The 12621-nt window shown below is 46.7% G+C and overlaps 1 protein-coding gene across 1 annotated transcript in view; it reads left to right on the top strand.

The window, feature by feature from the left end:
* The window catches only part of LOC138830113 (tolloid-like protein 2), a 110509-nt gene that overhangs the window by 74004 nt on the left and 23884 nt on the right, over nt 1-12621 (top strand). The window contains exons 8-10 of the mRNA XM_070026513.1: nt 1038-1162; nt 4307-4422; nt 9831-9933. Of these exons, the coding sequence (XP_069882614.1) occupies nt 1038-1162; nt 4307-4422; nt 9831-9933 (344 nt within the window). The remainder of the gene's footprint in view (nt 1-1037; nt 1163-4306; nt 4423-9830; nt 9934-12621) is intronic.

Below are 12621 nucleotides of genomic sequence, written 5' to 3'. Positions count from 1 at the left end.
CAGGCCAAGACTGAGAAGTGCTCTTTGGTAGGCAAGTAGAGACCATCATTGACATAGTCAGATTGCAGTTGGGATAAGGAGTGAATGAGAGGAGAGCATCAAACAGCAATGGACACAGTTCTTTCCAGAAATTGGTTGGTTGTGCAAGAAAGAAATCGAGTGACTCTTGGAGAAGGAACAGGTTTGTGGAAAGGCTTAGCTTCCAAGTCAGGCCCAGGTAGTGTGCTGGTAGAGCAGAAGGCTCCAAGGTGTCAGCAGACCAGGCCAGGAGGAAGCAGACCACACAGGGAGGCATGGATAGCACCAATGGTCAGCCAGGCATCCCACTGTCCACTTGTGTTTTGGAAATAAAGATATTAAGGCTAGGTGGAGCCACCACAACATCCAGAGTCAGCTCTTATTGTGTAGAGAAGTAGACAAGCTCTGAAAGACTCAGTGAGGGAAGGGGCTTGCCAGCTCATCGAGGTGGTGGAGCCAGGCCTGATAGAGACCTTTATAGCTCCAGACCTTTTCAATGACTACTTCTTCTCTACGTTTATTTCACTATCCATCAGCTCAGCCCTCTGGCCAACAAGACCCCCTCACACTTTGGTTCACCAACCATCCACATGGACTTGCTACCCATCTGCTCAGAGCCTTGTACTGGCCCAGTCCCCGGGCTTTTGCTGAGGCATTGCTCAAAGCACAACTCCACAGGGTGTCACTCTCTCACTCTCTGCACTGTGCAGCTTGGCGGTAGGAGCTGGTGCTTGTCAGAGGCTTTGTGGAAGAGCTTAGTTCATATTGGGAAGGCAGCCTCCAGGCTAGTGGGCTGGGGCATAGTTTTCAACTTGGTGGTCACCTTCCATTGGGAAGCAAGGAGGCAGCTGAGGAAATGGGATGCTATCGGGGGAAGAAACCCCCTCCCATCATGTTCGGGGCAGGAATGCTGATGGGTTAGAGGCAAGGAAATGAAGACTAATTCCCAGCAAGCACAGCAACTTTGACTTTTCTTCCTCTCTCTCTCTCTTTCTCTCTTTCTCTCTCTTTTCCTGTAGGGGAGTTTTCTTAGACACCATCCTCCCCCGTCGAGATGACAATGGCGTCAGGCCAACCATTGGCCAGCGGGTTCGGCTCAGTCAGGGAGACATAGCACAAGCGAGGAAGCTGTACAAATGCCCAGGTAACTGTGGGCCATGAGAGTCTCAACGCACTAGCATCTCACGGAACGTATCTCAGACTGTTTGCAAACAGTCCCTTTTGCTGGGAAAATAACTTGGGGGACATAAAGGGACTACTCTTTGGCAGCTGTGATGTTTTGTGTCCCATTAGGAGGTGCGAGACAGTGCAGAAAGCCAAAATGATTAGGAGAATAATAGGTCTCAGAGCCCATAGCTAGACTTGTGGGAGGCTCCAGACTTTTCTGGCAAAGCCCTGGGTGCAGGGGGAGGAGGCAGGCTGAACACAGGCATTCAGAGCAACGTGATCCATCATGGTATGAGTTCCTTTCCTTTCTGTAGGGGGATGTGGGTTTGGCAAGAAAAGAACCAAGTGAGACCTGGCAGGAAGACAAAGAAAGAGGGGAATACTTTGGGAAGAAGAGGGGTCAGGTTCCCAGATGCTACAGATAGAGGAAGTTTTGGTGCTTTAAACGAATTGTTCTCTATAGTCTCAGGGTCAGTGACTAGCATTCTGCCATTGAAGACTGGACTGTACCCTGGGGTTGGAGCACCGGCCTGTCTCTGGACCAGTTCAGCAGTCCCTTTCCTTCAAATTGTCCGTCTTTGCCTTTGGTTCCCATGCCTTCTCCACGATCTTGTAGCCACCACTCTCTGGGGGGTGAATGCTCCAAGTCTGCTGTCAAGTGCTGGTTTTTACTACTGAAGGGTCAGAAAGCACTTCCAGGGTTTGGGAAGGACAGAAGAAAGTTCCATTATCAATAGCTCTACTAGCCTTTTCCAGTTTGATCATGGGCTGGAATATTTTGAAATGAAGACCCTCAGAGAAAATCTGGGCTGCTAGCAGCACAGCCCTGGAGCTTACAAAGTACTCCGTGGAGCGTGCATCCTCATGGAACTAGCAACTATGTCCACCCAGCTATTAGTCATCAGGGTACATTAGGGCTGGAATACAGGACAAACATATCATGTAACCTTGCTGAATTTAAAGGGAAACCTTATAGCATTCCCTGGGAAATGCCATAGTATTTATTTAGTTTTAATGTATACGCTGCTTATTTCCCAGAAGGGTCCGCGGCAGCTGGTAAATACCACGGAGCCACACAGTAATGTATCTGTTCTTGTAGAATGTTGATGATTATTCTAAAATAATTTCCACGGAGCCCTCGGGGGTGTTGACTGCAGGAGTAATCCTCATGAAGCCTGGCAGTTGTTGGGTAATGTGATACTGAAGCCCTGAGATCCAGGATTTCCTGAGGCCAGTGATGGGCAGCTCTCCACATACCCCCTCATTCAGCTCCAAAGGCTGCCAAGCTGCAAGTAGTCTCAAGAAGGAACTGAAAGCTATAGGGCCCTTGGCACTCCGAGGTAGAAGCCCACATAGGAGGAGATGCTTAAGGATGCTTGTTCCCCACACTTTGGGGAGGGCCCCATTAGAGGAGGGGTAGCACCCTTTCTTTGTCTTTGTCTTAGAATCTGAAGCCCTAGGGCTCAAGGAAATATGAAACCTGTAACTCCCAAAAGTACAGGTATTTCCCCTCCCCTCCTTTTAAAAATTAAGTGGTTGTGTAAAGGGATTTCAACTCCATGAGTCAGGTTATAAATACAAGCATCTTGATCATTGTCACCCTTCCATTGTTTAGCTATCCTTTTTTATTCTTACTTTTCAGGTAAGCAGAATTAAGTTTATTTGAAAGTGAAAGGAGAGCCAGGAGAGTTACTTTTTGTTTGTATCTTTTTGTTTTGTTTTTTAAAGATAAATGAGGAGTAGATATTCCCACACGTTTTCTATGCTTAAGGCCTATCATAGGTAACCTTCGAATATGCAAAGGCGGAATATCATACTATGGAATATTCTAGCTTCCTGGCTTCTGCCTTTGTCTTTGTTTTCTTGACTGGTAGTTCTTTCAGAAAAAATTTTCCCCACAGTGGGTGGGGGAGTAAAGATTCAAATCAGCAGCTGAAATGAGACTTAGGCTGCCTGTTGGTAGCTCAAGCCTGTAATCCTAGCTACTCAGTAGGCTGAGATCTGAGGATTGTAGTTCAAAGCCACTCCAGGCAAGAAAGCCTATGAGACTCTTACCTCCAATTATCCACCAAAAAAGCTGGAAGTGGTGATGTGGTTCAAATGGTAGAGGGCCAGCCAGTTTTAAATGAAAAAGTTAATGTGCCTGAGTCCTGACAGTGGCCAGACCTGAGTTCAAGTTCCAGTACTGGCACAAAAAGAAGTAAGAGAAGGACCAGTGGGCTGGGAAGGAAGGAAGGAAGGAAGGAAGGAAGGAAGGAAGGAAGGAAGGAAGGAAGGAAGGAAGGAAGGAAGGAAGGAGAGAGGGAGGGAGGGAGGAAGGAAGGAGAGAGGGAGGGAGGGAGGAAGGAAGGAGAGAGGGAGGGAGGGAGGAAGGAAGGAAGGAAGGAAGGAAGGAAGGAGAGAGGGAGGGAGGGAGCAAGGAAGGAGAGAGGGAGGGAGGGAGGAAGGAAGGAAGGAAGGAAGGAAGGAAGGAAGGAAGGAAGGAAGGAAGGAAGGAAGGAAGGAAGGAGAGAGGGAGGGAGGGAGGAAGGAAGGAGAGAGGGAGGGAGGGAGGGAGGAAGGAAGGAAGGAAGGAAGGAAGGAAGGAAGGAAGGAAGGAAGGAAGGAAGGAAGGAAGGAAGAAAGAAAGAAAGAAAGGAAGGAGGGAGGGAAGGAAGGAATTTCAACATGGTTTGATTTGCTTTGCTTTGGTTTTTCCTCACTGACCTGCCTTCAGTGTTCTTACTGTGATCAGTCGCTGTTGTTATTAGTAATCATAAAGGCTGAATTGAGCATATCTGCATTGTCCAATGCAGATGACTCCACTCACCCTCTAGGCCCTTAGTTGGCTCTACCTGTTTCTCAGAGAAGCAGACTAACACCTAGCACATGTCACAGAACCAGCCATGAGCTGAGCTCCAAACCCAGCCCAGGCTTTGAGATCCAAGACTTCTGCAGAACCTGGGAGTGTTGATGTTACTTTCACTTGTGCTAGCCAGAAAAGCATCCACCTGCGTGGCTCGCTTCTCACCAGCCATTCTAAGGTTGACCCAGCAGCACAGGGCCAGGGGCAGGGGCGGGGCAGGTCAGGAAGGGATCAAGTGTATGTGCCGGTATCACAGTTGTTCTTTTATTTGTGTAGCATGTGGAGAGACCCTGCAAGACACAACAGGAAATTTTTCAGCACCTGGTTTCCCAAATGGCTACCCTTCTTACTCCCACTGTGTCTGGAGGGTCTCAGTCACTCCTGGAGAGAAGGTAGGTGGACACATTAACTGCTCAGACTTGCGTGGGGTATGCACAGATGGAGACCCTGAAGATACAAAATTAAATAACAATAATGAATGATTTTTGTAAAGGTAAATGGGAATCCCTCTGGGAAATTCCTAATTTCTATGCCTCTGTAAGTTATGAATCATGTGAACCATTTATAAGGTAGAGTGAACATCATCCACCTACTTTGACATGTGTACCAGGTCCTGGAGGGCAGGTCCAACTTAGAATTTATTGACACCTTGAGAGCACTGCTCTTCCAGGTGGCCTGCCTTTCCCCAGCCTCCATATCCCTATCTGGGACTCTAGGAGAGCCTGGGTTGACACCCAAGCCACACTCCTGAACATTCACTCCTATCTTGCAAGCAGATGTTGCTTGCCTGTCCTCCAGCAGAGGTAGGCTGGCCAGGTGTGCGTCTACCCTCTTGAGATTGGATCCAGGGTAGAGACTTGTGTGTGCTCTTCAAGTGGGCTCAGAGTTGTTTGGGTTTATTGGTCCCTTGAGTGAAGTCCAAGGGCCAGGGAAGCTCTGTATCAACATGCTCCTTTGGCCTTGAAGATTCAATGGTGCTGTAGAACAGCTTGGGCCAGGATGTCTTAGTCCTGATGCAGGGGTAGCACATTCTCAACCCCAATTCAAAATGTATGCTCATATACATTCTGTGCATGAGGCTCTGACATTGAGAATATTGCCAAACTTTATCACAAGATGGAGAACTTAGAATGGAGAATCTGGGCTTTGTACTCCTACATTGATCTTTTTGCTATGTGCATCTGCAACTCCAAGTGTTCTCAAGCTGTGTCAAATGATATGCAGCTATCATTAAGAAACTGTCTTTCGCTTGGGTCTAGGCAAGACCAGAGCTCTTTACAGTCGTACCTTTGCAGCATATCTCAGTGTCTACTGGTGTGTTTCTCCATCTTCTAATGCTTAAACTCACTAAGGACAGAGATTGTTCCCCCTCAGCCCCAGCACCCCACATGGTCCATGGCACAGCACAGTGACCCAATGAGCATTTCTGAATGGAGATGTGGATGTAAGAAGGTCAAGTGATACAGCAGGTGCTATAGTCACTGCCAGGTATTCCTAGTTGATAACTTAAAAACCATGTCCATCTAAGTGTCATTAAGCCCAGTGTGGTAACTAGAGGGAAATGGCTTGGAACAATTGTGAGCCTTTTCTGAGGACTCGGTTCTATCTTCAGTGTGGAAGCACAGATCATTGGATTTAATCCTCACACTGATCTTATGTGCAGACCATACTGCTGCCATACTCATTTAGTAGCAAGAAAACATACTTGCTAGGGGCTACGAAGTTCATTGCAGAGTTGGGACTTGAACCTAGGCAATTGAGAACCTAATGGCTTGAATAGATCATGATCTTACATTACTGCACAGAGGGGAGCAGCTAGTAGATAGATGTTTGCTTATAATTTTCACATACACATCTGCATATTCACACACACACACACACACACACACACACACACACACACACACACTTTCTTACTCCGTTTCTTTGGCTGTAAGCATTTAAGACAGTGTGGTTTTTGATTTAAGACTTCAGACCTTTTGCCTTGCGTGAATGTGATAACCTTGTTCCTGCTGAAGGTGCTAATGGGAGGAAGGGAGGGAGGAAGGAGGAGAAAGAAGAACAGAGTCTGGTTATCCCCCAGTTGTTGACTGTGTGCTATGTTTGAACCATGTAAGTGTCACCAAGTTTAAATGATTAGTGCTCAGTGGGGGCAGGGAGAATATACATTATTGAGATTTCTGCACTAATTATTCCAATTTCTGCTTCACCCGGCCTTCCCCCAAGCTATTTGTAATTAGCAAACTTGATTGATTTAAGTATCACCTCTCATTCATCACACATCTATGGTCTTTATGGTTCATGAACACACTTAAATTAATTAGCATGAATAATTATCTCTCTCATTCAGATCATGAATGTGTTACTAAGGAAGTTGTATTAACATTTCTTTTCTGTAATTTAAAAAAAGCAAGATTAAAGAATTACCATCTGGGGAAAATTGAAGGAAAGGGTGACATTGCCCCCCAAAAGAAATGTACTCATTATCTGACTTATGAAATGGTAACCCCTCTGTACAATACCTTAATAATAATTCAATTTTTATATTAAAGAAGTTATCATGCAACCAACTTAGAAATATCACTGAGCTTGGTCACCAGATTATAAGATCATGAGCGTTGCAGAAAAACCCAAGGTACAACCCCATCTTTAAGAGACTTACTATAAGCCAGCTATTCACCTGTGATCTCAGCATTAGGGAAGCTTCAAGGCCAGCCTGAACTAGATAGCAAGACCCTATCTCAAAAAACAAAAGCAACACAAAGAGACTTCCCATTTAGTGTGGATTTCCTTCCCTCCACTGGAATCTGATTTAATGGAAGGATAGGCATTTGTGTGGTACCAGCTTTTGTCCTAAAGCTTCCAGGGTGATTCTTTTACAAGTAGAGTTGTAAACACTAGTCCAGCTTGAAGGGGAGTGACAATCACATGAGCACAACCACTCCTACTTCTCTAGGGAGCTGTCTGCAGTCTCTGGTACTCACTGACCATTTCTAGGAGATCACAGGCTTTTGTGGAAGAAGCTACTTGACATGGACCTGGCTACTGGGTGGGATAGGCTCAAAGGAAGGAATAGGTATCTAGAGACCAGTCCAGACAAGCAGCTATGAGGAGTAGTTGGTTAAGTATGGTACACTATTTGCACACTCAACAAGGCCTAATGTTTAAAGTGAGCATGTATGAAGTGCCTACTTTGTGCCAGGCATAGCCTCTTGCATTCTGTGTACAACTTCTCATGCTGTTCTTAACTCAATGAATGTTATGCACATTATTTTACAGAGGAGGAGAGGTCTAAGAAGTCAAGCATTCCACTAAGATTTCGGAGCTAGTAAGAAATGGAACTGAGAAACAAATCCAGATATGCCTGACTCTAAAGACACCTGCTCAGAATCTCTACAAGAGACAGTGCGGGGAGGCGGGGGGGTTGCTCCAAAGTGTTGAATATGCAATGTGTCCATTGGGCAGTCAGAGGACTCAGGACGAGGGGCACTTAGACAGGCGTAAGGACATAGACACCTAGGAAGGTGTATCAGGTAACATTGCCAAACAAGGGACAGAGGCTTGTCCTGGAAGCTCTGGGAGAAACAGAATATTTAACTTCTGAGATGGGCACAGAGCCACAGAGGACAGCATGGTGTGTATGTGGGGGCGGGGGGGGGGGGGAGGGAGGCAGTAATTGGTGAACATGTGCTTCAAGATGCAGAAGACTGACCCAGAAGCCCTGGTGTGCAGGACAGATGGGCACATCATCTCACTGTAGTGATCAGGAAGGGGGCCTGCGTGGGGGTGGAGCACTAACACCTTAAAGGGCAAAGAGCCATGGGTGTGGGTGTTGGACAGGTATGGGGAAGTGAACTACAGGATAAAGGGAAGGATAAAGCCAAAGATGGGCACCTCAGGGATGGGGGCAGAAGGTCTCCTTTGGCCAGGTAGACAGAATGAAAAATGTTAGATCTTGAGGTGTCCTTGCAGTTAGCAAAGGAGCAAAGGAGCAAAGTAAGCAAGAATCAGCCAAGGAGAGAACCAGACAGACAGACAGAGACAGAGAGCAAATCAGTGGTGGCAGCCAGGAAGGACAGGTTGAGAGCAGAGGGGTCCAGGAGCCAGGGGACAAAGAACCACCCCTCAGACCTGTAGAATTCTTTAGGAACTTTAATTTGAAGCTCCTCCACTTGGAGGGTTTGCTTCAAGCCAGAGGATCCCTGAAGCTGTTTGAGTATAAAAGTAGTCAGTTGGGGCTGGGAATGTGGCCTAGTGATAGAGTGCCTGCCTAGCATGCATGAAGCCCTGGGTTCGATTCCTCAGTACCACATACACAGAAAAAGTCGAAGTGGCGCTGTGGCTCAAATGGTAGAGTGCTAGTCTTGAAGCTCAGGGATAGTGTGCAAGCCCAGAGTTCAAGCCCCAGGACTGGCAAAAAAAAGAAAATAAAAGAGAAGTGGTCAGTGGAGATGAGCTTCTGGAGACTGATGAATTGCTGAGACAAAGCCCCTGGAGTTGGAAAGGAGTTGGATGAGAGGTGTAGGATCTGGGATGGCGCTGGAAAGCAGAAATGATGGAGCCGGGGCATGCTGAGCACAGGCAGAATGGGGCTTGAGGGGCAAGGGGAAACCCTGACTCAGCCCTGGGTCATCTGCCAAGTAAGCTCCAGGCTGGAGTGCGGTAGAAAACGAAGGCCAGCTCATGCCTGCAGCACCTGTGTGTTGACTCCCAGCCTGTAGGCCCATGTAGCCTCTTCTATTGATGCTCACTATTTAGCCACAGAGGCAACCACACTGAAGTTGTCCCAGACAGTGGAACTCCATCTCCCTGGCCTTGGCTTTCTCTTTGGTCCTTCTGACCTTCATTTTAGACACACACAGTGGCTTGCACTGGGTGCCCAGCCTAGCTCTCCCACAGTTCATGTCACTCTCTAGCCCTGCTTCCGGGACCATGGAGTTCCTAATTCCCTAGGTTAAATGTTACCTCTTCTGAGAAGTTTATTTATGCAAGATTATCAGACAGAATTTCTCTCTCTCTTCTCAAGACTGCCAAGAGGCTCTTCCTGTGGCCCCGCCCCACCCCTACCCTCTCTTTTCGGCATTTACTCTGTGGTCTCCTCATTGGCTTATCTCATTTGTCTTTTCCTTTTTTGCTGACCGTTCTTAAAAAACCAGGACTCTGTCTGACTGATCTTCCTAGATTGCTCCAAATAGACTGGCACCCAGTAGGTGCTCAAAGTAATACAGAAGGAAAGAAGGAAGGGAAGGGAGGGAGGTGAGGGGGAGAGAAAGAAAGGAGGGAGGGAGGGGGTGAGGGAAGCTAGCTAGCTAGCTAGGGTTGGAAGGCTATTAGACACATCATACCTCAGAAGAGTGGTCATGGCTGAGGGGATATTGATGTACTCAGACTAACTCCAGATCCTCTGGAATGATTGATGATGTTATAAGATCTTTTCGTATCTCTGAACCTCGCTGACCCTTTCTCTCCGTCCAGATCCCCAGTCTCAACATGCCTTGGCCTGTCTTTTTTAATGCATCTCGCTTTCTGTAAACTACCTAGTGACTTCAAAAACTTGAATGATTTCCCCAGACAGAACCAAAGGACCCATCTCCTTCTGTTTACTCCCTATCCTGCCCAAGGTTTATTATTTAATGTCATGAGGTTTCCTGTGTGTGTATTTTGAGAAGACGCTCCTACTGAGGGGCCGAGGGCTCTGTATGCTAAGGGGTAACGTGAGAATGCAAGGTAGCGCTTTCAGAGTTCCTCAGGCTTTGCTGCCCAAACTCATTTGATGGTAACTTGTTTCTTTTTTTTTAAGATTATCCTAAACTTCACATCCATGGATTTGTTCAAGAGCCGCCTGTGCTGGTATGATTACGTGGAGGTCCGGGATGGTTACTGGAGAAAAGCCCCCCTGTTGGGTGAGTGGACTGGAGGCAGACTTCAGAGAGCAGGAGTAGCCTGTTCTCTGGGTGCTGTGGGGGGCAGAGGGGAGGATGTGGTTACTGTCTGGAAGGGCCCATCCTGACCATAGCCACAGGAAGCCCTCCAGAGCCCTTGTCATGTAAAACTCTGTACACTCCATTTGGCCACACATGTTAAAAGCTTTTAAAACTGTGAATACCCTTTGACCCAGCTTGGAATTTATCCTAGGGAACTAATTAAAGACGTGTGCAAAGCTCTAGCTACAGGGATGTGCACCGAAGCAGGGAAAATTGAAAGCAATTTAAATGTTCAACAGTAGGAGTTAGCTGAATAAATGATAACACATTTCTCCAATGGAAAACTTGCCAGCCATTAACAAGAAAGTTTCAGGTGACTACGTACTGATTCAGAAAGGTGTTTATAGTACATTGTGACACACAGAAAAGCATGTTACCCATACAACTGGCGATGGCATTTAAAACATGCATATGCGTGTATGCATACATAGTATAAGAATTGCAAACTTAGGTGCTCTAGGAGGTGTGAATGAATAACAAGGGATTAGTCTCATAAAATTAGGAGTGGTGGGGAGTGTGGCAAACTGACTATGAAGTGTCCTGTCAAGAATCATTCAAATCAAAATTATTTAAGGCATGTGCTGGTTGAATCAAATGGAAGAAACCATTTTCAATCTATGTCTATCAAGTAAAATTATGAGTGTGAGTAGCACAGTTATTTTAGGATAGTGTTTAATTTTTTGTACTCTGGTCTTGGTTTTTTATGTTTTCTATGATGGGCATGTTTGATTCCTGTGAGATGGACAGGGCATAAACTCATTTCTGAAGAAATAGCTTGGACCTTTAAGGAAGGGGGAATGGCAAAGTGGCATAAAGAGAAAGGTTCACAACAAGAGTACTCTCTCATGGTGGCCAGGGTAGATGAACACAGCCTACAGGACCAATGGCTTTGTGTCTTGAAAACAGGCATTCTAGTACTGTCAATGGAACAGAAAAGAAAAGCATACTGCCAACGAGCCAGATGGAAGGCTCTTGGCTGAGGACAGATTGTCCTCACTGTTGAAGCTCCTATAGGGTAGGTGTCTGGCTGGATGATTCTAAGGTTTTGGTGGGCACTTGATCCCTGATATATCCTCACATGAACAGAAAAGCCCCACTTACTGCACTGTGGATGGCTGGCCTGAATGAGTGGTTAGTGGGGCACTTATTGAAGATGGTGACAGAAAAGCAAAGAGGGAATCCAGGTGCTGGTGGTTCATGCCTATAATCCTAGCTACTCAGGAGGCTGAGTTCTGAAGATTGCAGTTCCAAGCCAGACTAGACAGGAAAGTCTGTGAGACTTTTACCTCCATTTAATAACTAGAAAACTGGAATTAGTGCTGTGGCTCAAAGTGGTAGAGTGCTAACCTGGAACAAAAGAGCTCAGGGATAGTACCCAGGCCCTGTGTTCAAACCTCATGACTGACAAAAAAGAAGAGAGGGGGCCAAGTTGTAGACTTCACTGCTAGATAGAGCCCTAGTGTCATATTGGATCCTGGCAAACAAGAATGAGATAGGTTGAAAGAGATTGGAACTGAAGGTCTGGCTGGAGTGGATATGAAGGGCCTGGTGTATATAAAGCATCTCTATGGGTAAGGGGTCCCCACTGGGTCAGCTGCCATTGGGAATAGCATACAAGCACCTGTGCCAAGAGGTACCAACAAGAATTTGCCTCCACAGGAGCCCCAGAGCACAGGGGAGAAATCAGGACAGGCTCTGCGTCGGGGCACCAGGTTGACAGCATTAGGAAGGATCTGTCAGATAATTAGCAGTCCAGGTAGACAAGCTGAGAAAGTGGTCATAGGCCAGGCACATACAGGAATGTGCACTGAAGGAACTGTGGGTTGTGCACAGGACAAAGGGTGTCTGTGTTTCCTGCCTACTATGAGCAGCCATGGGGTTCCTAGCTGCTAGAACGGGGCCCAGTTACAGGGATAGGCATGTTTTGCAGGGGTATGCATGGCTTGCAGGGGTGTGCACAATTTACCAGAGTATAGCAGTAATGGGGTATGGCAAAATGACAGGACTGAAGCAGTGGTTCCCAAACTATGGAGCATCGATATGCCTGGGAAGATTTCTATGAACACAGATACCTGAGAAGACTACTGAACTAGAACCTCCACAAGTTGGTTGGTTTGTGCATGCGCCCATGTCTAAAACTGATGCACTGAGAGGATTGGCGGGCCAGGATGCTACTGCAATGGTTGCCTAGGAAAGGAAGCGTGTAGGTGAACAGCTTTATGTTTTGATTTGCATGCATCTCCATCGTTGGAGTCTTTTACAAGTTTTTTTTACAAAAGCAGTGTAGGAAGAACTTCATGAGAACATGAAATCACAATCCCCTCAACCTGGCCAACACCTTTCCAGTCACCGAATCCCTTCCCAAGAAAGGTGCCCAAGTGGGTGCTAAATGTCTAAAGCTGTGCAGCCCACTAGTAGCTGAGATCAGACCAGAATCCAGATGTTCTGGTAATGCTGACTCTGAGCAGGGTGTTCTTTTAGGACTGCCAGATAAAATACACTATGTGTTGTTTATCTAACATTCAAAGTTAACTGGGCTTCCTGAATTTTTGCTAAACCTGGCCAGTCCCATGCACCTCAGGAAGGGGATAGTCTCAGAGACTCAAG

This window comes from Dipodomys merriami, unplaced genomic scaffold, assembly GCF_024711535.1.
Source record: "Dipodomys merriami isolate MVZ:Mamm:240054 unplaced genomic scaffold, mDipMer1.0.p SCAF_184, whole genome shotgun sequence".
In the NCBI taxonomy this organism is placed as follows: Eukaryota; Metazoa; Chordata; class Mammalia; order Rodentia; family Heteromyidae; genus Dipodomys; species Dipodomys merriami.
The sequence above is the reverse complement of the archived record's forward strand: the minus strand, read 5'-3'. Positions and strand labels throughout refer to the sequence as shown.